Raw genomic sequence first — 22,954 nt, 5'->3', positions numbered from 1 at the left:
ATTTTGAGTTACTCATATATAAGGCAACTTTTCCCACCCACATTCCTTCAAAAGTTAAAGTGACATGATGCAAAACCAGTACGAGTCTAGTTAGCTTTCTCATTAGTTCAGTCAAAAAATGCATTATATGAGAATAAAAGTGAATACTTCCAAGTGAAAATCCATGTAGAATAAAAATCTATGTCCTGTTTCAAGCAGTACAATTCAAAATTAATTTAAAAGGTATCTTAAGTGAAATCCACAAACCTTCAGCAATCATGTCTTCCATTTCTGTGTCAGATGAATTATCTGCATGCTTTGTATTATTCTGTAACTCTGGCTGAACACACACAGAATTTATCACCTGATTATCCAAAAGAGGCCTTTTTTTCACAGGCTGTTCTATCAGCAAAGATGAACGACTCACCTTTAAAAGAGAGAACAGAATGATAGTGAAAAAATGGAAACCTTAAGTGTCAAACAATGATGGAAGGATTACATAAATTATGGTTGGCCATAAAGTGAAATATTTTGAAGACTTTCAGGAATAACATGGTTAAAACAAACCTCTTGAAATGAATGGTATCTGTAATAATTTACTTGTTCAACTCATCAGATCCATTCATTAAATGCATTATCCCTTGAGAAAAGGTTTGGCAATATGGACATTAACACTTTGTATTTCAAGCCAACAGCAGTATAGATGCTTCAAAGTCTCTGTCAAATGGGACCTGGTTCAGGCATATACTTTTTAAAAAGTTTAAAAAGAAAACAGTAATAAATTTTGATTAGCCAGTATCCTTAATTTATTTTTTTCTACAAAAAAAAGATTTTTCATTTATAAAAAAAGCTTTTTACCCTGTCAGGTTATCTCCTCAACATAGATCATTGCGGTATATATTTTTAAAATAAAGGAATGAATGTTCAAAGAGTTTAGGTGATTTCCTTATAGAAAGTGGAATCAAGGGTTTCACTCAAATCTCTTTTGACTCTTATTTCAGCAACCTAATCCACTATAATGATAAAAAGAAATGGAAAAACCCTCAAATATTAACATTAAAATCAACAACTTATTTTAGAAGTACTTTCAGCAAAACAATCTGGACCAAAAACTGATTTACTGGTGAACACTCAGCAAATCTTAAAAAATAGAACCTCTTAATCTATTTGAGAACATTGGTTAAGTCTCCAAATTCCACCACACCTGGTGAACAATAGCTTATTGGAAATTTTTATATTTAACCTCAAAGAATAATCACCGATGAAGTTTAAATTTTGTTCACTTCCACTTAGTATATTTAATATGCCTCAAGTAAAATTTATGCAAGTTATTGCTGAAAAAACTATAATATTCAGTGCTGCTAAGAGTATGTGTGTGTGTGTGTGTATATATATACACACACACACACACACACACACATACATACTTCTGGTATATGAATAAATTAAAATAAACTTTCCAGAAAATAATCTGGCAATATATATCAAGAATCTTATGAATATATATGTAATATAATCTAATACCTGCACTTCTGGGAATTTATGCTAAAGAAATTATTTAAAATGTGGATAATTTATATATAAAGACGTTCCTTTCAGGATTATTTGTGTTACTTATTTGTTTGTTTGTTTATTTTTAAATTGAAATACAGTGGATATATAATCTTATATTGGTTTCAAGTATATAACACAAGTGGTTCGACAGTTACCTACATTATTGAATCTTTACCCCAACTTATGTTTTTCAGGACTATTTGGGTAGTGAAAAAATGGAAACCTAAAGTGTCAATGATGGAAGGATTACATAAATTATGGTTGGCCATAAAGTCAAATATTAATCATCTAAGAAAATAGATGCTCAAAATATATACTAAGTGAAAAAGAACTGTATATATTATAATAATCATGTTCATATGAGAATATATAATATACACATTGTGGTATTACTGGGAATTATTTGTTCTGAATATTTCCCAAATTTTCCATTTAAAAAATAATATGTACTACTTTTATAATCTGAAAAACAAGTTATAATTATCACTCGAAATAATTGATAGTTAACAGCTATGGCTATTAAGTGCCAGACACTTAACAGAAACATCTGTACACATTTAATCCTCACAACAACCCTAAGAGCAAAGTATCATCTCCATTTCCTGGATGAGCAAAACGAAGGTCAAAAAAAAAAGGTTACGTGACTTGACAAAAGTTACACAGTCAGTATACAGCGGAGTCAGAGTATCCAAATGCTCAGAAGAGACTGTTCCCCCACTGGCTATACCAGAATTCTTATAGGGGATCCAAATACACACACAGTAAACCAAAAACAAAGGCCAACTGATTAGGCAACCAACTATCACAGCCCAAGACGTTAACTACCCATGAATCTGAAAAATCAGATGATTCAAAGGCCTTCAAAATAAATTACTCTGTTTTGTTGGCTTTGATTTTGGCCTCTTGGCTTTGATTTATTTTCTAAGGAAAAAATGTTCATCTCTAAATATTAGTATATAAATTATGTACGTTCAGTCCCAAATTATAATTTTCAGTGATAGATCCACTTTGAGGTGAACATTTTAAAAGGTGAAGACTGAAGTTTAAGAATAATGGGAAAATCTATTTGCTTATTATAAACCATCAATTGGGCAACTTAAGTATTAGGTCATTGGGAGGTAATTTCCTAATACTCAAGTTAAAGTTCACAAAGTACCACATTATACAAGGAACACCATTTGACAAAATAGTATACTTCAGGTATCATTTCAGTCCCCTTAAAAAAAAAATGGAAAAGTTTATTTCACTGAGTAAACTTCCAACTACCCTGCTCTAAAAATTTTTAAACTGATATCCTTATATCCTGAGATTTTTCTCCCTACTTTATACATCTATATAGCTAGCATAAAATTTCATATGTATATTTAGAAATAAAGGATATATAGAGATAAATTCTAGATAAAAGATTGATACCTTAGCTTTATATTAAGAGAACATTAACAGACTGAAACTTTTTAAATTATGCTACAAGTATAATTTAAAAAATACAAATGTGCTTGCTACTTACAGGAAATGGCTCCAATCCTTCCTGAATCACAAAGCCTTCAATAACATGGGTTAAAATCTGTGGTTTAACAATAGCCTGTGGAGGTTTGTTTTCTATATTGGGAATGCTACTGGGCATAGATGTACTACTACTCCTTGTGGTAGCAGCTGGTAGTAGGAGTGGAGGTGGAGGAACAGAAACATGTGAAGGATCAGATGGAGATTTAATTACTGAAGCACTGACTGATGCCACAGCAGGTAAATCCACTTGCTCTGGAAAAAAAAAAAAGGAATTTTTTTTTTTACCTTTAGCATTCTGCCCAGGCAAATAGTTATTATCTGGTACTTTAAAAACTTTGTAAGTGTTTTAGTTTTATTCTAAGAACTTTATGTTTATTATCCCATTTAATCTGCACAATTAACCTTATGAGACAGTAACTATTATCCCCATTTTTCCTGAGAAGGGAGTAATAACTTGCTCAAAGTTATCATTCCAACCTTGGTTAAAAAAGAACTGTCTGATAAGACATGAAAATGTTTACAATGTCAATTTAAGAATAATTACTAAAAGTACTCCATTTTGAAAAAGTTTTAAGATTTACAGGTATTAAATTCCCTCTTTGTTTATATATTTCAAATGGTATTGGGGGAAAAAGTGCTTTTAAAGTATAGTTAAATAAAAAAAAAATGGAATCCACAGAATAAGTAGAGATTTTAATCAATCACATAAGCCATCACCTTATTTCACACAGTAAGGCTAAATCAAATCCACACATTTTTTTTTAAAAACAACTAACTCTTCAGTGGCACTGTAACATCAGTTTGAAGGAACACTAGTGTTCCAGGGCCTGTTGTACCAGGCAACCACAAAATGTTGGGCTGGATCGCTGTGTTTCTCCCCTTCAAACTCTGAGGACCACAATAAGATAGATCCAACAGTCTATATACAGCCTATGATGGAGACTTTACCCACCCATTTGATTGTACCAAACCTTTACTGTCTGTAAAGGAATATTATTGAGTAGATGTGTAGGAATATTATATGACAGATGTCTGAGAAAAATAACCAAAAAAGAGCATGTGTGTAAGATTAATATTACTGCTTACTGAGCACTTACATGCCAGGTACTGTGTAAATGCATTACATACTGTAACTCAATTAATCCTCAAAACCAGCCTATGGGTAGGTATTGTTATTATCTCCATTTTTATAGATGTGGAAACCAAAAGACAGAAAGATAAAGAAACTTGCCTAAAAGGACACAGCTAATAAGTAATGAAGTTGGGATACATACTAACCCAGGGAGTCAGGTTCAGGAGACAGTGCTCTTAACTGCTATGGTAACTCCTTTCCACCATCAGTATGAAAAGGATTGATACCACTATCAAAGATGCTCAAAATATCACTCAGTTAGATAGAGAACAAAGAATAGGAATCCCTAAAGAATAAAAATTTCACCATCAAAAGGATCATACACCATGACCAAGTGGGATTCATCCCAGGGATGCAAGGATGGTATAACATTAGAAAATCCATCAACATCATCCACCACATAAACAAAAAGAAAAACAAAAACCACATGATCATCTCCATAGATGCTGAAAAAGCATTCGACAAAATTCAACATCCATGCATGATAAAAACTCTCAACAAAATGGGCATAGAAAGCAAGTACCTCAACATAATAAAGGCCATATATGATAAACCCACAGCTAACATCATACTGAACAGCAAGAGGCGGAAAGCTTTTCCTCTGAGATCGGGAACAAGACAGGGATGCCCACTCTCCCCACTGTTATTCAACATAGTACTCGAGGTCCTAGCCATGGCAATCAGACAAAACAAAGAAATAGAAGGAATCCAGATTGGTAAAGAAGAAGTCAAACTGTCACTATTTGCAGATGACATGATAGTGTACATAAAAAACCCTAAAGACTCCATTCCAAAACTACTAGAACTAATACCGGAATTCAGCAAAGTTGCAGGATACAAAATTAACAGAATCTGTGGCTTTCCTGTACACTAACAATGAACCAATAGAAAGAGAAATCAGGAAAACAATAACATTCACAACTGCATCAAAAAGAATAAAATACCTAGGAATAAACCTAACCCTGAAAACTATAAGACACTCTTAAGAGAAATTAAAGAGGACACTAAGAAATGGAAACTCATCCCATGCTCCTGGATAGGAAGAATTAATATCGTCAAAATGGCCATCCTGCTCAAAACAATATACAGATTCGATGCAATCCCTATCAAATCACCAACAGCATTCTTCAATGAACTGGAACAAATAGTTCAAATATTCATATGGACACACCAAAGGCCCCGAACAGCCAAAGCAATCCTGAGAAGGAAGAATAAGGTGGGGGGGGATCTCGCTCCCCAACTTCCAGCTCTACTACAAAGCCACAGTAATCAGGACAATGGGGTACTGGCACAAGAACAGAGTCACAGACCAGTGGAACAGAACAGACTGCAGACATTAACCCAAACATATATGGTCAATTAATATTTGATAAAGGAGCCATGGACATACAATGGGGAAATGACAGTCTCTTCAACAGATGGTGCTGGCAAAACTGGACAGCTACATGTAAGAGAATGAAACTGGATCACTGTCTAACCCCATAGACAAAAGTAAATTCAAAATGGATCAAAGACCTGAATCTACGTCATGAAACCATAAAACTCGTAGAAAAAAACATAGGCAAAAATCTCTTAGACATAAACATGAGTGACCTCTTCTTGAACATATCTCCCCGGGCAAGGGAAACAAAAGCAAAAATGAACAAGTGGGACTATATCAAGCTAAAAAGCTTCTGTACAGAAAAGGACACCATCAATAGAACAAAAAGGTATCCTACAGTATGGGAGAATATATTCATAAATGACAGATCCGATAATGGGTTGACATCCAAAATATATAAAGAGCTCACACACCTCAACAAACAAAAAGCAAATAATCCAATTAAAAAATGGGCAGAGGAGCTGAATAGACAGTTCTCTAAGAAGAAATTCAGATGGCCAAGAGACACATGAAAAGATGCTCCACATCGCTTGTCATCAGAGAAATGCAAATTAAAACCACAATGAGATACCATCTCACACCAGTAAGGATGGCTACCATCCAAAAGACAAACAACCACAAATGTTGGCGAGGTTGTGGAGAAAGGGGAACCCTCCTACACTGCTGGTGGGAATGTAAATTAGTTCAACCATTGTGGAAAGCAGTATGGAAGTTCCTCAAAATGCTCAAAATAGAAATACCATTTGACCCAGGAATTTCACTTCGAGGAATTTACCCCAAGAATGCAGCACTCCAGTTTGAAAAGCACAGATGCACCCCTATGTTTATCGCTGTACTATTTACAATAGCCAAGATATGGAAGCAACCTAAATGTCCATCAGTAGATGAATGGATAAAGAAGATGTGGTACATATACACAATGGAATATTACTCAGCTATAAGAAAAAAACAGATCCTACCATTTGCAACAACATGGATGGAGCTAGAGGGTATTATGCTCAGTGAAATAAGCCAGGCAGAGAAAGACAAGTACCAAATGACTTCACTCATATGTGGAGTATAAGAACAAAAGAAAACTGAAGGAACAAAACAGCAGCAGAAGCACAGAACCCAAGAATGGACTAACCGTTACCAAAGGGAAAGGTACTGGGGAGGACAGGTGGGAAGGGAGGGATAAGGGCAGGAAAAAAGAAGGGGGCATTACGATTAACATGTGTAGTGTGTTGGGGGACATGGGGAGGGCGCAACACAGAGAAGACAAGTAGTGATTTTACAGCACCATACTATGTTGATGGACAGTGACTGTGAACGGGTATGTGGGGGGGGACTTGGTGAAGGGGGGAGCCTAGTAAACATAATGTCCTTCATGTAATTATAGATTAATGATACCAAAATAAAACTAATAAAAAAATAAAAAATATAAATAAATAAATAAATAAATAAAAATGGGCAGAGGACCTGAATAGACAGTTCTCTAAAGAAGAAATTCAAATGGCCAACAGACACATGAAAAGATGCTCCACATCGCTTGTCATCAGAGAAATGCACAATGAGATATCACCTCACACCAGTAAGGATCGCCATCATTGAAAAGACAAACAACACACGTTGGAGAGGTTGTGGAGAAAGGGGAACCCTCCTACACTGCTGGTGGGAATGTAAATTAGTTCAACCATTGTGGAAAGCAGTATGGAGGTTCCTCAAAATGCTCCAAATAGAAATACCATTTGACCCAGGAATTCCACTTCTAGGAATTTACCCTAAGAATGCAGCACTCCAGTTTGAAAAAGACAGATGCACCCCTATGTTTATCGCAGCACTATTTACAATAGCCAAAAATTGGAAGCAACCTAAATGTCCATCGGTAGATGAATGGATAAAGAAGATGTGGTACATATACACAATGGAATATTACTCAGCCATAAGAAAAAAACAGATCCTACCATTTGCAGCAACATGGATGGAGCAAGAGGGTATTATGCTCAGTGAAATAAGCCAGGCAGAGAAAGACAAATACCAAATGATTTCACTCATATGTGGAGTATAAGAACAAAGGAAAACTGAAGGAACAAAACAGCAGCAGAATCACAGAACCCACGAATGAACTAATAGTTACCAAAGGGAAAGGGACTGGGGAGGATGGGTGGGAAGGGAGGGACAAGGGTAGGGAAAAAGAAAGGGGGCATTACGATTAGCATGTATAGTGTGGGGGGTGGGCACAGGGAGGGCTGTGCAACACAGAGCAGAGAAGTAGTGATTTTACAGCATCTTATGACGCTGATGGACAGTGACTTGTGAAGGGGTATGTGGGGGGGACTTGGTGAAGGGGGGCAGCCTAGTAAACATAATGTTCTTCATGTAATTGTAGATTAATGATACCAAAATTAAAAAATTTTTTTAAAAAGGTATAAAAATTTCAGCTAACAAGAGTGTGGTGATCACCTGTATAGTATTCTCAGAAATGGAAAAGTTAACATTTCATACTTAGGAACTCTGATGTGGTTATTATCACAGTACTATTAGAGCCATAAATTAAACTACTTCTACCAAATAATCTGCCAAGATAAACTGTACTGGAAAACCTGTTCAAAATTATACAATCCTTTATTAAAAATTTACAAAGAAAGTCAGCAGAAAATGCTGGTTTACTGATTTCTGGGAACAAATACATAACTACACAGCATGTATTACCAGACTGAGGAAGTCCACAAAAACTCTACCCCACACACCCCATTTTCACATATACTCCCGTAAAGGAAAAAAAACAGGATATATAACTGTGAAGTGGGACTAAAAGGCACAGTTTTCTGCTAGAAGGAAAATATAAATCTATGGAGAACTGAAAAATAAGAAAATTTTTAATGTCTCCTAAAGATTTATAGATACTTTGCTATTTTGGAACTACAAAGCTGAATTAAGTATAACTCGTTTGTTCAAAAAACTACTGCTTGGTATATATCCTAATTAATTTTTAGATCATATGTATAAATGTGTCAATCTCATGTAGTCCTCAGTTTTGTTAAAATTAGGGCTATAAGTTATTTTTTGAAGAAGCTAACAGCTATTACTTGCTTGTTTATAATCAGCTGTCAAAATTGAAAGCACAAGCAACACTGATGTACTGCAGTAGAACAATTACACTCTAGATTTAAGACAACTGAGAGAAAACCCTAGCTACCTAGTAAGACTTTGCCACAGGTTACTCCACCTATTCACAGTCTGATTTTCTGAGCATGATCTATAAGCTTCGTCTACCTTTTTTAATGGATGCTTTTAACTTATAAAGAATTTTTATAGATTTATAAGAACTAAATCCTGGATGGAAACCAAGTCCTATGTTTTTGCAGGTTAGTTTATTTCATCATTTGATGAGATTATAAAAAAAATCAAACTCTGCTTGCTTTTCCCTCTTATATACTACAGAAGAGTTGTAAATAAGAAGTAAAATACAGGAAGAGTCAAAAGTCTAAGTTTACTTAGACAGTTTAGCCAGAGGGATATGCTTACCAGGATCTCAGACTAAATTCCTGAGGGAAAAAATGTGAAGATATTCTTGTGTTCCAATATTTTTTAAATGTTTACATTTTGAGTATCATTAGTAATGCTTATTAAATAATTAAGTCATAGCCACAAAAGAAGGTTAGTATTCAATTAAATTTGTTTCTATGAATAATCATATCTGACTTGACCGTTTATAGTTCATGATGCATGATCAAAACTGAAAGTTTCTGTGATATGACTGCCCTTGTACTGTTCACCATGTAAGAACTTATTCTCTATGTAAGAACTTGTTCACCATGTAAGAACTTGTTCGTTATGCTTCAGAAGACTGGAGACTGTTGAGAATTAGGCTTGGGGTTGATTAATGATTGTGCATTGAGTCCCCTATATAGAATTTTATTGTTGTTAACAACCATTTGATCAATATATATGAGAGATGCCCTCTCAAAAAAAAACAAAACTCCATGAAATCTGTAGCAACGTAAATCCTTTTTTTGATGTACAGAAACTACAAAGACTTAATACTATGTTAGAGTTTCTTAAATGTATCTTTTGAGATATTATTTTGAATAAAGGCAAAAATATTAAACCTATCTTAAGTATTTTATATAATTTGTTGACTAAATGTTTACTATTTTTCAGGAGAGGAAAAAGTTGGAAGACAATTGATATTCCACCTCCTATGCTTTCCAAAGATTCACATTGGTAGTAGGGAATAAAAGCTGGAGAGAAGGAATGGGTTAGAAATGTGGCATGATGAAGGAAAGAGAAGGCAAGGGTTGCTTTGGTAGCAAAATCAGTGTCCCATTACCATTTGTTTCTATGCCTGCTACAGTGATTCTTCTTAACCAAAAACGATCTCTAGGGCCTTGAGATATTCAACAGAACAGAATACTTAAAATGAAACCTGAATCAAGATTGGTATTACCTGGATCAGGGGTCAGTAAACTTTCTGTAAAAGTGCCTTACGGTCTCTGTAACAACTTACCTTTGCTTCAGTAGCACAAAAGTAACCATATATACGATTTGAAAAAATGAACGTGGCTGTGTTGTATAGAGCTTTATTTATGAACAACAAAATTTGAATTTCACATGACATGAAATACTACTTCTGATTTGATTTTTTTTCCCATTCAAAAGCTTTAAAACCATTCTTAGATCATGGGCCCTACAAAAATGGACAGCAGGAAAGATTTGAAATGTGAGCAATAGTTTGCCAACCCTTGATCTAAGAAAAATATTCATAAACTAAAAAATTAATAAATAAACAAAACAGGGGATACAACTTTTTTAGGACCTAGACACTGGTCTATAGGTCATACTATATTTTAATACCTAGGATTCAGTCACTTTGATATTGTGAGGAGGAACATATAGATTTACTTGAGCTTATAAGTAACACTGAAGTAATCATTACAAATTTGAATACTTAAACTTCAAGAATTTTTAAATCCATATGTCTAGTAACAATTAGACTTCATTTTAATTACAGTCTAGGAAATGACATTTGGAAAGCATTTACTCAGTCTAGATCACAAGCAGTTATGAGGAATGTCAAATATGACTTAGAATGCTTTGTGATTTTTGGAAAGTATAACTGATACCTTTTGATAAAACTTTTATTTATTCTAATTTTAATGCTAGAAATAGCTTGACACAAGAATCTGAATGGGCACATGAAACACATCTACAAAACACTAAAAATTAGGAGGCTAAAATATGTTTTTCACTTAGATGGCTCATCAAAAAATCCTTGAATTCTAATTGATGTTTTGCTATAATTAATTATATAATAAATTAGTCCAATATCATTTATAGTAGAAGAAAAAAATTTTCAATTACTAACACTTATCTAACAGAAAATGGCCCCAAATTTAGACATTTCCTCACCTAACAGAGGATGTTCAGAAGTTAAATCCTCCCCTCTCCCCACAGTTACAGCTGCTGGAGACAGTGTAGGGGGTGGTGGGGTTCTATCCATCCGGACACATTCATCTGGTTCTCCGGGCATTTCCTCTTCACACACATCTTCTACTTGATAGACCTGCGACAACAAACCCACTGCCTTAAAATGTTCCTGCAAATATATTTAGTAAGATGCTCCTGACTTAATTTTCTAAAAATTAATTCTGAGTTTCAAATACTAAAATAAGGCAAAATGACCATTTGACAGATTGAAAGGAAAACTTTAAAATTGTTCAAATGAAATTTTTCATAATACTTGACAATATTTCACTAAAAGCAAGCTGTGGATCAGTATGTATGCTACAGATCACTATAGTTTCCAAAAAGGTGATAGTCAATTCAGGACATATTTTTAATATTGAGAATTTTCTAAAGTTTTTATTTTATACACTCAAGTAACTATTTACTATTGTTCCTATTAACTGCTGTCATAAATAAAATAGAACAAATATTTTTCACAAGTGCACTAAGTAAATCTCAACAAAATGACACATGATATGTCAAGAAATGTACTACCTAAAGGACTACATCCCAGGCTCTTCTTTTATTATATATATATATGTAAATTAAAGATTAAAATTATGAAAAGTAATCTGAGTACCTACAAAAAAGGTATGAAATTACATCTTTTCTTTAACCTTCTGATTACTCAAGAACCTTATGAATTATTATAAGTTAAAATATCAGGTAAACAGAAAATAACTGTCCTTGAAATGATACACACATACACACACCCCATTCTAAGCCATTTGATACATTATTTTCAGTTCTTTAATACTGCTCATACTTATGGAGGAAAGTTTTTAAGTCTTTTAAAACTTAGCTACCTTGTTATCCAACGGTAAAGATCATAGTTAAGAAGGAAATGGGACTCAAAGCACTCTGAGAAGGATCTATATGACTAAAAATAACTAACTTATTAATAATTTTTCATTAAACTTAAGGCTGAATTTTTGAAGTCCACTTCTAGAGATTGGTACAAGTACAAAGCAGTTCACCTCCCTTCTTTTATATATGAAGCTTATTACTTAAATTTACAAAGGCCATGAGTTTTTAAAATTACTTACCAAACTAATGTTAAAACAAAAAATCATTCAACATTAACAAAAAACTTTGACACCTAACCTTGTAAACCTACTGAAAAAGTCTGATAATTTAAAAGTACATAAAATTAAATATGAAAATGATCAAGATTTTTGAAATCAGCATAAAAAGGACTACAAAAATTCAGCTACAAAAACATATCTAACAATGATATTAAAAAAGGATGAAAATACCTTCCAAGCCTCTAAGAATAAAATATCTTCTATTTGCCTTTTTAAATACTTTAAAATCTTGTTACTGACAACTTTATATCAAATATATCCAGAACTGTGATCTGAATCAGCAATTAAGCAGGCAATATTTAAAAAAATTATTTGTTCACAACACTGAATTTGGAAAGTTATTTCACCAAGAGAGATTCCTTGCCTCATATCTGGATCTTTGAAGTGAAAGCAGACGTTCATTTAGTACAGTACAACAATGATAGCTGCCAATAATTTTAAGTGATAATAATGTCCAATGCAGGGAAAGTCATCCAAAAAAAATGTCCTGGGGGTTAAAGGGGAAAAAACCTTCTGGTGAGGGGCATCTGCTGTAGCAATGATTACCTTAATTAAGCAGAGTTGTGGGGGTATTGATCAGAGGTAATTAAATAAGCATAGGTTTATCAACCAGTTCAACTGTATCTAAGTAGCATTTCTTTGCTAGATATTACTTTTATTCCAAAAATTATCTAATTTTTTTAAAGATGATCTCACTTTAAAATGCTGAAAGCCTCTCTTTCAATAGTATTGCTGTCACAAATTTGAAAAACCTTTAAGGTTTTTCTAAAAACAGAACCCTTTAAAGAATCAGTTTCATCATGCATAGAACTCTAATTTTTAAAAAGTAATAAAAAGTTTTAAAGGATAAAAAGAGGCATAACAATTGCCACATTCTGAAATAACCTGTTAAAGAATACTATACTTTTTTTCTTTATAGTTCAGCCTAACTATACATACTTTCTTCTAAATCTCCCATGTAAAGACAAAATACATGATAAAAGTAGGCAAATTCAGATCTGTCAGATTTTTTTAGGCTGATGGTGTCAGATGTCTAAGTGCCAACAACTAAAATATTGAATAGAGCAAAGAACTAAAGGTTTTGCTCACAAGATCATTAGGGAACTGCACATTACAATTTCTACCTGGTTCATAACTACTGCTCTATAACTAGCAATGACTGTCACACTTACTTCAATAAAAGACATCAGTTCCACCTCTCTAGCCTTTCAAGTAACCTAGAAAACTTACCAGTTCTAAATTTCTCTCTTCAGAAGTAAATTTAAACCTCTACCTTCAAATATTTGAAAAAATCAGGAAACTGTGAAGAAATGTGCAATTTGTAAAGGAGTATGATTTAATTAAAAATAGATTTGATCAAAGTTCACAGAAGAAAAACATAGCAATTTAATAGTCTATGGTAGTCAAAGAAAGGTAAAAGATAAGAAAAGATAACATGGAAACATCTACAGCAGCATGACCATACCAGTGATAAAGCTTGATGACAAAAAAAAAAAAATGAGATAACAAAAAGAAATTTTTTTAAAGAAAGGAAGGCAGAATGTAACAAAATAAGACTTTAAATATTTTTAGTTTTAAGTGTTATTATGTTTTTGGTATTTCCATCCCCAAATATGTTCCTCCAAAGTTGTCCTAACAAAAGCAATTAGAAAAATGTAAGACATATACAGAGAAACTTTTTTTACATGTCAACCAATTCACTGAACTAGAAAGTAAAAATATAAATTTGAGTTAAATTTGATTTCTTATTTCTTTGAAGGTACTGTACAATTCAAAGCCTGTTTTGATGTTATATTCACTGTAAACTCTTCAAAAACCCATTAAAAGAAAATATATATACAATTGAATGACAAACTTATTTCTAGATTCCATTGTTTTAGCCAAGTTGTGTTTTTAATGGAAATGAATACGAAGTGGAATTTAATCTCTGTATGTCCATTAAGATCAGTCAGAATGATGGGAATAAATAATTTACAAAGTTACATTCTGAGAACCAAAATGTTCCCATTAAGAAACAGACTTTGATACTCCTTTCCTTTCTGAATTAATGGTTATTAATCTTTAAATGATAAGATCTCTTCAGTGAGGTTTATTATAAAACTCCTTTGAGAAAATTGTTTTCCTCAGTTATAAATGAATTATGAATTTGATCATTCTGCCTAAACAGTGAGACATTATTCAATTTCTATTGTAACTTATTTTATAAATTTAAAATGCCCTTTAGAGAATAATCAAAGAAAAACATTTTTCAAGACAATTTTCTTTTGTAGGCAACATGTACTATTTTTAGAAGTTTATTCTGATACATTGTACCATAAACTCAATTATTCAAAACTTTTACTCCTTCCAATATAGTATTTTTTCATCTTCAGTATTTAATTCATCCACTGACAATTTTTTTTAGGTTTTCAAATGAAAACTAGTCTAGGTTTATATTTTCCCTTAGTAGAAATACAAAAATCACAAGTTTAGTAATTCTAAAAGATGACCTACAGATGTTTTTTACAAAATTGGATTCTTTCCTCAAATAAATGTCTTTTAATTACAAAATACAATTTTACCAAAAATTACATCATATAAGCATACCTTCACTTTGAAAGAAAAGCCCCTAAATGCCCAGGACTTTAGAATGCATACAACCAAAGAGGTTAGCTAGATAAACCATACGTTTAAGAACATACAAGCCAACAGAAGGGATCTATGAAGGATAATCACCTTAAGAGAAAAAACTTTGTGCAGATGACACTGGTTCAAATGCATTCCCTTGGGGAAAAAAAATCAACTCTGTAAAGATAGCAGATGGATTTGTTTAAATAGTAATAAAATTAACGAGGGATTTTAATAACCACCACAAATTATCAAGCATGCAACCATACTACAACAAGCGGTATTTTTTGTGTATGTCCATACAGCATGTTGTCAGACACTGACAGATGGAAATTTAAAGCTTTTTAAATTCATAGGCATTTAGATCTAGCAATATAACATAAAGTGGGAAAACATTCTTTTTACTTTCAGTTCAGCAAGAAAGTCAAAGAGCTTCCAAGGGCTTACCACTGGTGGATCAACAGGTGCTGGTGGTTGTACTTGCAGGTTTACTGCAACAGTCTGTGGAGGAGGAAGAGTCTGAAATGGTAACTGGACCAAAGCTTCTGCAGCTGGAAGCTCCTCTTCTGACACCAAAGCATTCTGCACCAAAACCTGACCCTGGGACAGAATTTCAGGCTGCACTTGTAAAGACTGCATAGACTGCAAGGGCAGTGGTGGAATCTGAGCTGGAGGAGATGTTGACATCTGCGGAGGAGTTGCAATTGGGATTGGAGAAGACTGCAGGGTTGAATATTGCTGGTGTGATGTTGGAGACACAATCTGCTGACCTGGGGACACCAAGGCAGACTGCTGCACTGGGCCAAGGTGTACAACAGGGGAAGCTGTAAGTGGAAGATGGGATGGAAGACTCAGCTGAGGTGAAGGCTGCACCTGGTTAGCAGTGGACTGCTGCAAGTTTGGTCCTGACTGAAGAGCCGGTGACACAAGAGAGTGTGGCTGAATAAGGGCTTGTGGGTGAATAATTATAGTAGGAGACTGACTTGGTGAATGAGGCGGTGGAGGGGACACCACTACCGACTGCTGTGCTGATTGTGACTGGCTCGGGGACACTGTTAAAGGAGGAGCGTGACTCTGAATCGGGGAACAGTGCTGTGGCTGGGCAGCCCCAGCGGGAAGGCCGTGGTTAGGGAGCGGAAGGCAATGCTGAGGTGGGGGAGGGTCCTGGACCGAGCCCGGAAGTGTGACCGGAAGCTGAGTCTGCGGCTGCTGCAGTACCAGCTGATGATGGGCGACCCTGGGCGGTGCTGAGTGAACAGGGATCTGCTGATGTTTTATTAGAGGATGAGGTTGAACTGGAGGATATGAAGCTGTGAGAGAGAAAAATGACAGTTAGGAGGTATTTCAAAAATATCACAGAATTTAAAAAATAAAGCTAAAGGTGGAAAGTTGTCATTTCAGGTCAGAATCATGAGAAATCTATTACAAGTCTTCCAGACAAGAGTGACTTGAAAACATAATGACAAACAACTTCTTGTTAGAAACAGAAAGATTTCATAAAGTATGCTATACTGTCTAAGTTCCAAAGGAAAACTGCCTAAAACAATTGATTCATAAGTCTAAATCTACACAATTTCTTATTAAATTTTATAGGTCATCAGAATATCTGCATTAACTTTTAACAAAGTTTAGTCACTTGAATTCATTTTTTGGGGGAGGAGATCACTGAATATGTACAATTAATCTGTGCAGTTAAGTTTAAATCATAAAAATGCAATATTAAGATTCATAAAATAAAGATCTCATCCTTTATAATCTATGTTTAGACATTCTTCCAACTAATAGTCTATGTACCTATATATGAATTTCCGAATCTGAGCCTAGAAGAGTTGGTATTATTTGACCCAGAGAGAGAAAATGTTATGTAAAAAAAACTAGATTCAGTTAAGCAAAAACACATGTGTGAATTCTATAGCACAGTTAAATAATCATTTTAACTAAGAAATGAAATTTCAGGTGCTATTCCAAACCTAAAAGAGCACTAGTTTGCTTGCAAAGAGAATGTCCATGCTATATGAATAAAGGATCTTGTTTTTTCTCTCCCCCTCAACAAACAAAAAAACCCTACAGTAATCTTTAAGTGACAGTATTAGTTCTCCCCACAGAGAAGCCACTCACAACAGGAAAAAAATAAAATATAAATAAGCAACATCAAGTAATTAGTTTCCCCACCATTATGCCTCTTCTGCATTTCTGTGGTACATATATTTACACAGAGGGAGATGGTGGTAAAATCTATCTACACAAGAAATGAAACTGGGTTCACTAGAGGATTAACTGAACATTGCTTGATATCATGTAAAAATTATATACATTTAAAATAGACCTAAAGACAGGGCAACAATTTTATTTTAATCCCTGAATTTAAGATAAAGACTCTAATGCCTTGCATCTATTTTTATGTTTAACCACATTTGTGACAAAGGCCTTATACAAATTTCTAACAATTTTTAATTAAACATTTTTGTATTTGGTTGATTACTTAAAAATTTGGAAAACCATTAAGGAAATTAACACCCGATTAACAACTCAAGACACAATTAGAAGATTCAACAAATATCCACCAATTGTTTAAAAAAATAAAAATTAGATTTAAAATTTCACCTAACAATAATTTTCACATGACTAGCACTTCAAACTAAGACTGAAAATTTTATGTCAGTATTATATAATTGTGTTGATAAAGACCCTAATATAAAGTAAAATGCTGAATTTCTATAGAGTGCCTTTTGTCCAAAAGGCTCAAGGTGCTTTCATATCTTTCTTATTTGTTCTCATTAAATGCCTTTGGGGTAGGGAGGTATTAATATTCCCCTTGTACAGCTAAGGAAATAATAAATTTTTGCAAGCACAATAGCAAAGACATATTGAAATTGAATTTTTTAAGCTATAATTAAAATTTACCACATTATTGAAATACAAGCGTATTATACTCATGGGAATTAAAAATTCTGTGCTTTAGCAAGTAAGCAATCTTTTTTTATAGTCTAGAGCTGATAATTCAATAGATTAATAGTCTAATCCTTTCCCCATGATGTCTGATCAAAGAAAAATTTAAATAATCTGTATTTTATGTTCATCCATAAATTCAACTGACAATCACATGTATTACAGAGTAACCATCAGGACATCCGAAGCAATACCACTGTACAAGAAAAGCCCTAGTGCTCTGGAGAATCATATCATGTTTGTTCATTTCTCTGATTTAACAAATACTTTATTATTGTCAGGGGGGGCCTTATACTTGGAGAATTAATGATTGGCATCATCCATCTAATGTGTAGAACTCATTCACAGCAAGATGGCGGTGTGAGTAGGACAGTGGAAATCACCTCCCAAAAACATATATATTTTTGAAAATACAACTATCCCTAAAAGAGAGACCAGAAGATATAGGACAACAGCCAGACTACATCCACACCTGCAAGAACCCAGCGCCTGGCAAAGGGGGTAAGATACAAGCCCCGGCCCAATGGGACCTGAACACCCCTCAACCCAGCTCCCAGCAGGAGGAGAGGAGTTGGAGCAGGGAGAGAGAGGGAGCCCAGGGCTGTTAAACACCCAGCCCTAGCGATCCGCACCCAGAGTGCAGACACATAGTGCGTGGCGAACTGGATACCAGGGAAACAGGACAATAAGAACTGTGAATGGGTCCCCGCAGCTGGAGGCCCGGGGACAAAGAAAAGCGAGTGCTTTTTGAAAGTCTTAAAGGGACAGGGACCCCACAGCTAGACGGAACTGTCCTGGGACACTAAGTCCAGCAGCTGGGAATCCTGGGTAACTCCAGGTGCCCTAACCACCCGGGCAGCAGCTCTGAGGACCCTCATGGAGATAAACAGCCCCCTGTCTGTTCCCCCTCCAGCACCCCACCATAGCACAGCAGCAGCCTGAGGCTGGCCATGCCCACAGCAAGGAAGATTCCTCCATAGCAGCCGGGCAAGAAACAGATACTCAGTCTAGCGCAACTGCCCAACATAAGCCACTAGGGGTCACTGTAGTCCCAGTAAAGAAAGGCCAGGAGCAAGTGGAAAGGGTCTTGGTTCTTCCAGATGACAGACGAGTCAACAGCATACCACTGCATCTATCAACATGAAAAGGCAAAAAAATTTGATCCAGACCAGATTAACCCAGACATCTTCCACATCATCCCCTGAGAAGGAATCTAGGGAGATAGATCTAACCAATCTTCCTGAAAAATAATTCAAAACAAAAGTCATAACCATGCTGATGGACTTGCAGAGAAATATGCAAGAATGAAGGAGGGAGAATACAGAAATAAAACAAGCTCTGGAAGGACTTCAAAGCAGAATGGATGAGATGCAAGAGACCAATAATGGACTAGAAATCAGAGAACAGGAACGCAGAGAAGCTGATGCAGAGAGAGATGAAAGGATCTGCACGAATGAAAGAATATTAAGAAAACTGTGTGACCAATCAAAATGGAACAATATTCGCATCATAGAAGTACCAGAAGAAGAAGAGAGAGAAAAAGGGATAGTAAGTGTCTTTGAAGAAATAATTGCTGAAAATTTCCCCATACTAGGGGAGGAAATGGCCTCTCAGACCACAGAAGCACACAGAGCTCCCATGACAAGGGACTCAAGGAGGGCAACACCAAGACACCTAATAATTAAAATGGCAAAGATCAAAGACAAGGACAGAGTATTAAAGGAAGCCAGAGAGAAAAAAAAGGTCACCTACAAAGGAAAACTGATCAGGCTACCATCAGACTTCCCAAAAGAAACCTTACAGGCCAGAAGAAAATGGCATGATATATTTAATGCAATGAAAGAGAAGGGCCTTGAACCAAGAATACTGTATCCAACACGATTATCATTTAAATATGAAGCAGGGATTAAAGAATTCCCAGACAAGCAAAAGCTGAGGGAATTTGCCTCCCACAAACCACCTCTACAGGGTATCTTAGAGGGACTGCTCTAGATGGGAGCACTCCTAAAAGGAGCACAGAACAAAACACCTGACATATAAAGAATGGAGAGGAGGAATAAAAAGGGAGAGAAATAAAGAATCATCAGACAGTGTTTATAATAGCTCAATAAGTGAGTTAAGATAGATGGTAAGATAGTAAAGAAGCCAAACTGGAACCTTTGGTAACCACAAACTTAGAGTCTGCAATGGCAATAACTACATATCTTTCAATAATCACCCTAAATGTAAATGGACTGAATGCACCAATCAAAAGACACAGAGTAATAGAATACATAAAAAGGCAAGACCCATCTACATGCTGCTTACAAGAGACTCACATCAAACCCAAAGACATGCACAGATTAAAAGTCAAGGGATGGAAAAAGATATTTCATGCAAACAACAGGGAGAAAAAAGCAGGTGTTGCAATACTAGTATCAGACAAAATAGACTTCAAAACAAAGAAAGTAACAAGAGAGAAAGAAGGATATTACATAATGACAAAGGGCTCAGTCCAATAAGAGGATATAACCATTATAAATATGTATGCACCCAAAACAGGAGCACCAACATATCTGAAACAAATAGTAACAGAATTAAAGGAGGAAACAGAATGCAATGCATTCATTCTGGGAGACTTCAACACACCACTCACCCCAAAGGATAGATCCACCGGGCAGAAAATAAGTAAGGACACAGAGGAACTGAACAACTCAATAGAACAGATGGACCTAATAGACATCTATAGAACTCTACATCCAAAAGCAACAGCATATACATTCTTCTCAAGTGCACATGGAAAATTCTCCAGAATACACCACATACTAGCCCACAAAAAGAACCTAAGGAAATTCCAAAAGATTGAAATCCTACCAACCAACTTTTCAACCACAAAGGTATAAAACTAGAAACAAACTGTACAAAGAAAGCAAAAAGGCTCACAAACACTTGGAGGCTTAACAACATGCTCCTAAATAATCAGTGCATCAATGACCAAATTAAAATGCAGATACAGCAATATATGGAAACAAATGACAACAACAACACAAAGCCCCAACTACTGTGGGACACAGAGAAAGCAGTCTTAAGAGGAAAGTATATAGCAATCCAGCCATACTTAAAGAAGGAAGAACAATCCCAAATGAATGGTCTAATGTTACAATCATCAAAATTGGAAAAAGAAGAACAACTGATGCCTAAGGTCACAGAAGGAGGGACATAATAAAGATCAGAGAAGAAATAAACAAAATTGAGAAGAATAAAACAAGAGCAAATATCAATGAAACCAAGAGCTGGTCCTTCGAGAAAATAAACAAAATAGGTAAGCCTCAAGCCAGACTTATTAAGAGGAAAAGAGAGTCAACACACATCAACAGAATCAGAAATGAGAAAGGAAAAATCATGACGGACGCCACAGAAATACAAAGAATTATTAGAGACTACTATGAAAACCTATATGCCAACAAGCTGGAAAACCTAGGAGAAATGGACAACTTCCTAGAAAAATACAACCTTCCAAGACTGACCCAGAAAGAAACAGAAAATCTAAACAGACCAATTACCAGCAATGAAATTGAAGCGGTAATCAAAAAACTACCCAAGAGCAAAACCCCCGGGCCAGATGGATTTACCTTGGAATTTTATCACACATACAGAGCAGACATAATACCCATTCTCCTTAAAGTTTTCCAAAAAACAGAAGAGGAGGGAATACTCCCAAACTCATTCTATGAAGCCAACATCACCCTAATACCAAAACCAGGCAAAGACCCCACCAAAAAAGAAAATTACAGACCAATATCCCTGATAAACGAAGATGCAGAAATACTCAACAAAATATTAGCAAACCGAATTCAAAAATACATCAAAAGGATGATACACCATGAACAAGTGGGATTCATCCCAGGGATGCAAGGATGGTACAACATTCGAAAATCCATCAACATCATCCACCACATCAACAAAAAGAAAGACAAAAACCACATGATCATCTCCATAGATTGTGAAAAAGCATTCGACAAAATTCAACATCCATTCATGATAAAAACTCTCAACAAAATGGGTATAGAGGGCAACTACCTCAACATAATAAAGGCCATATATGATAAACCAACAGCCAACATCATACTGAACAGCAAGAAGCTGAAAGCTTTTCCTCTGCAGTCAGGTACAAGACAGGGATGCCCATTCTCCCCACTGTTATTCAACATAGTACTGGAGGTCCTAACCACAGCAATTAGACAAAACAAAGAAATAAAAGGAATCCAGATTGGTAAAGAAGAAGTCAAACTGTCACTATTTGCAGAAGACATGATATTGTACATAAAAAACCCTAAAGACTCCACTGCAAAACTACTAGAGATAATATAGAAATTTAGCAAAGTTGCAGGATACAAAATTAACACACAGAAATCTGTAGCTTTCCTATACACTAACAATAAACTAATAGAAAGAGAAATCAGGAAGATAATTCCATTCATAATAGCATCAAAAATAATAAAATATCTAGGAATAAACCTAACCAAGGAAGTGAAAGACCTATTCCCTGAAAACTATAAGACACTCTTATAGTGTTAGGGGTCACTAACAAATGGAAACTCATCCCATGCTCCTGGCTAGGAAGTATTAATATCATCAAAATGGCCATCTTGCCCAAAACAAAATACAGATTCGATAAAATCCCTATCAAATCACCAATAGCATTCTTCAATGAACTGGAACAAATAGTTCAAACATTCATATGGAAACACCAAAGGCCCCTAATAGCTAAAGCAATCCTGAGAAGGAAGAATAAAGTGAGGGGGATCTCACTTCCCAACTTCAAGCTCTACTACAAAGCCACAGTAATCAAGACACATTGGTACTGGCACAAGAACAGAGCCACAAACCAATGGAACAGAACAGAGACTCCAAACATTAACCCAAACATATATGGTCAATTAATATTTGATAAAGGAGCCATGGACATACAATGGGGAAATGACAGTCTCTTCAACAGATGGTGCTGGCAAAACTGGACAGCTACATGTAAGAGAATGAAACTGGATCACTGTCTAGCCCCATACACAAAAGTAAATTTGAAATGGATCAAAGACTTGAATGTAAGTCATGAAACCATAAAACTCTTAGAAAAAAACATAGGCAAAAATCTCTTAGACATAAACATGAGTGACCTCTTCTTGAATATATCTCCCCAGGCAAGGGAACAAAAGCAAAAATGAACAAGTGGGACTATATCAAGCTGAAAAGCTTCTGTACAGCAACGGACACCATCAATAGAACAAGAAGGTATCC

The 22,954-nt window shown here is 35.1% G+C and overlaps 1 protein-coding gene across 8 annotated transcripts in view; it reads right to left on the bottom strand.

Annotated features, from left to right (window-relative positions):
• Nucleotides 1-22,954, bottom strand: part of PHC3 (polyhomeotic homolog 3) — a 93,719-nt gene that overhangs the window by 31,109 nt on the left and 39,656 nt on the right. For 6 of the 8 annotated variants that reach the window (XM_017654616.3, XM_073232101.1, XM_073232100.1 and 3 more), the window contains 5 exons: nucleotides 15,179-16,041; nucleotides 14,840-14,887; nucleotides 10,944-11,097; nucleotides 3,041-3,291; nucleotides 247-406 (listed from right to left, as the gene is read on the bottom strand). In XM_017654616.3, coding sequence (XP_017510105.1) covers nucleotides 247-406; nucleotides 3,041-3,291; nucleotides 10,944-11,097; nucleotides 14,840-14,887; nucleotides 15,179-16,041 — 1,476 coding nt within the window. The remainder of the gene's footprint in view (nucleotides 1-246; nucleotides 407-3,040; nucleotides 3,292-10,943; nucleotides 11,098-14,839; nucleotides 14,888-15,178; nucleotides 16,042-22,954) is intronic. The other 2 variants (XM_017654618.3, XM_073232098.1) reach the window with 1 other exon arrangement.

The sequence above is a fragment of the Manis javanica genome, chromosome 3, assembly GCF_040802235.1.
Source record: "Manis javanica isolate MJ-LG chromosome 3, MJ_LKY, whole genome shotgun sequence".
NCBI lineage: Eukaryota > Metazoa > Chordata > Mammalia > Pholidota > Manidae > Manis > Manis javanica.
Note: the sequence above shows the minus strand (reverse complement) of the source record. Positions and strands in the feature narration are given on the sequence as shown.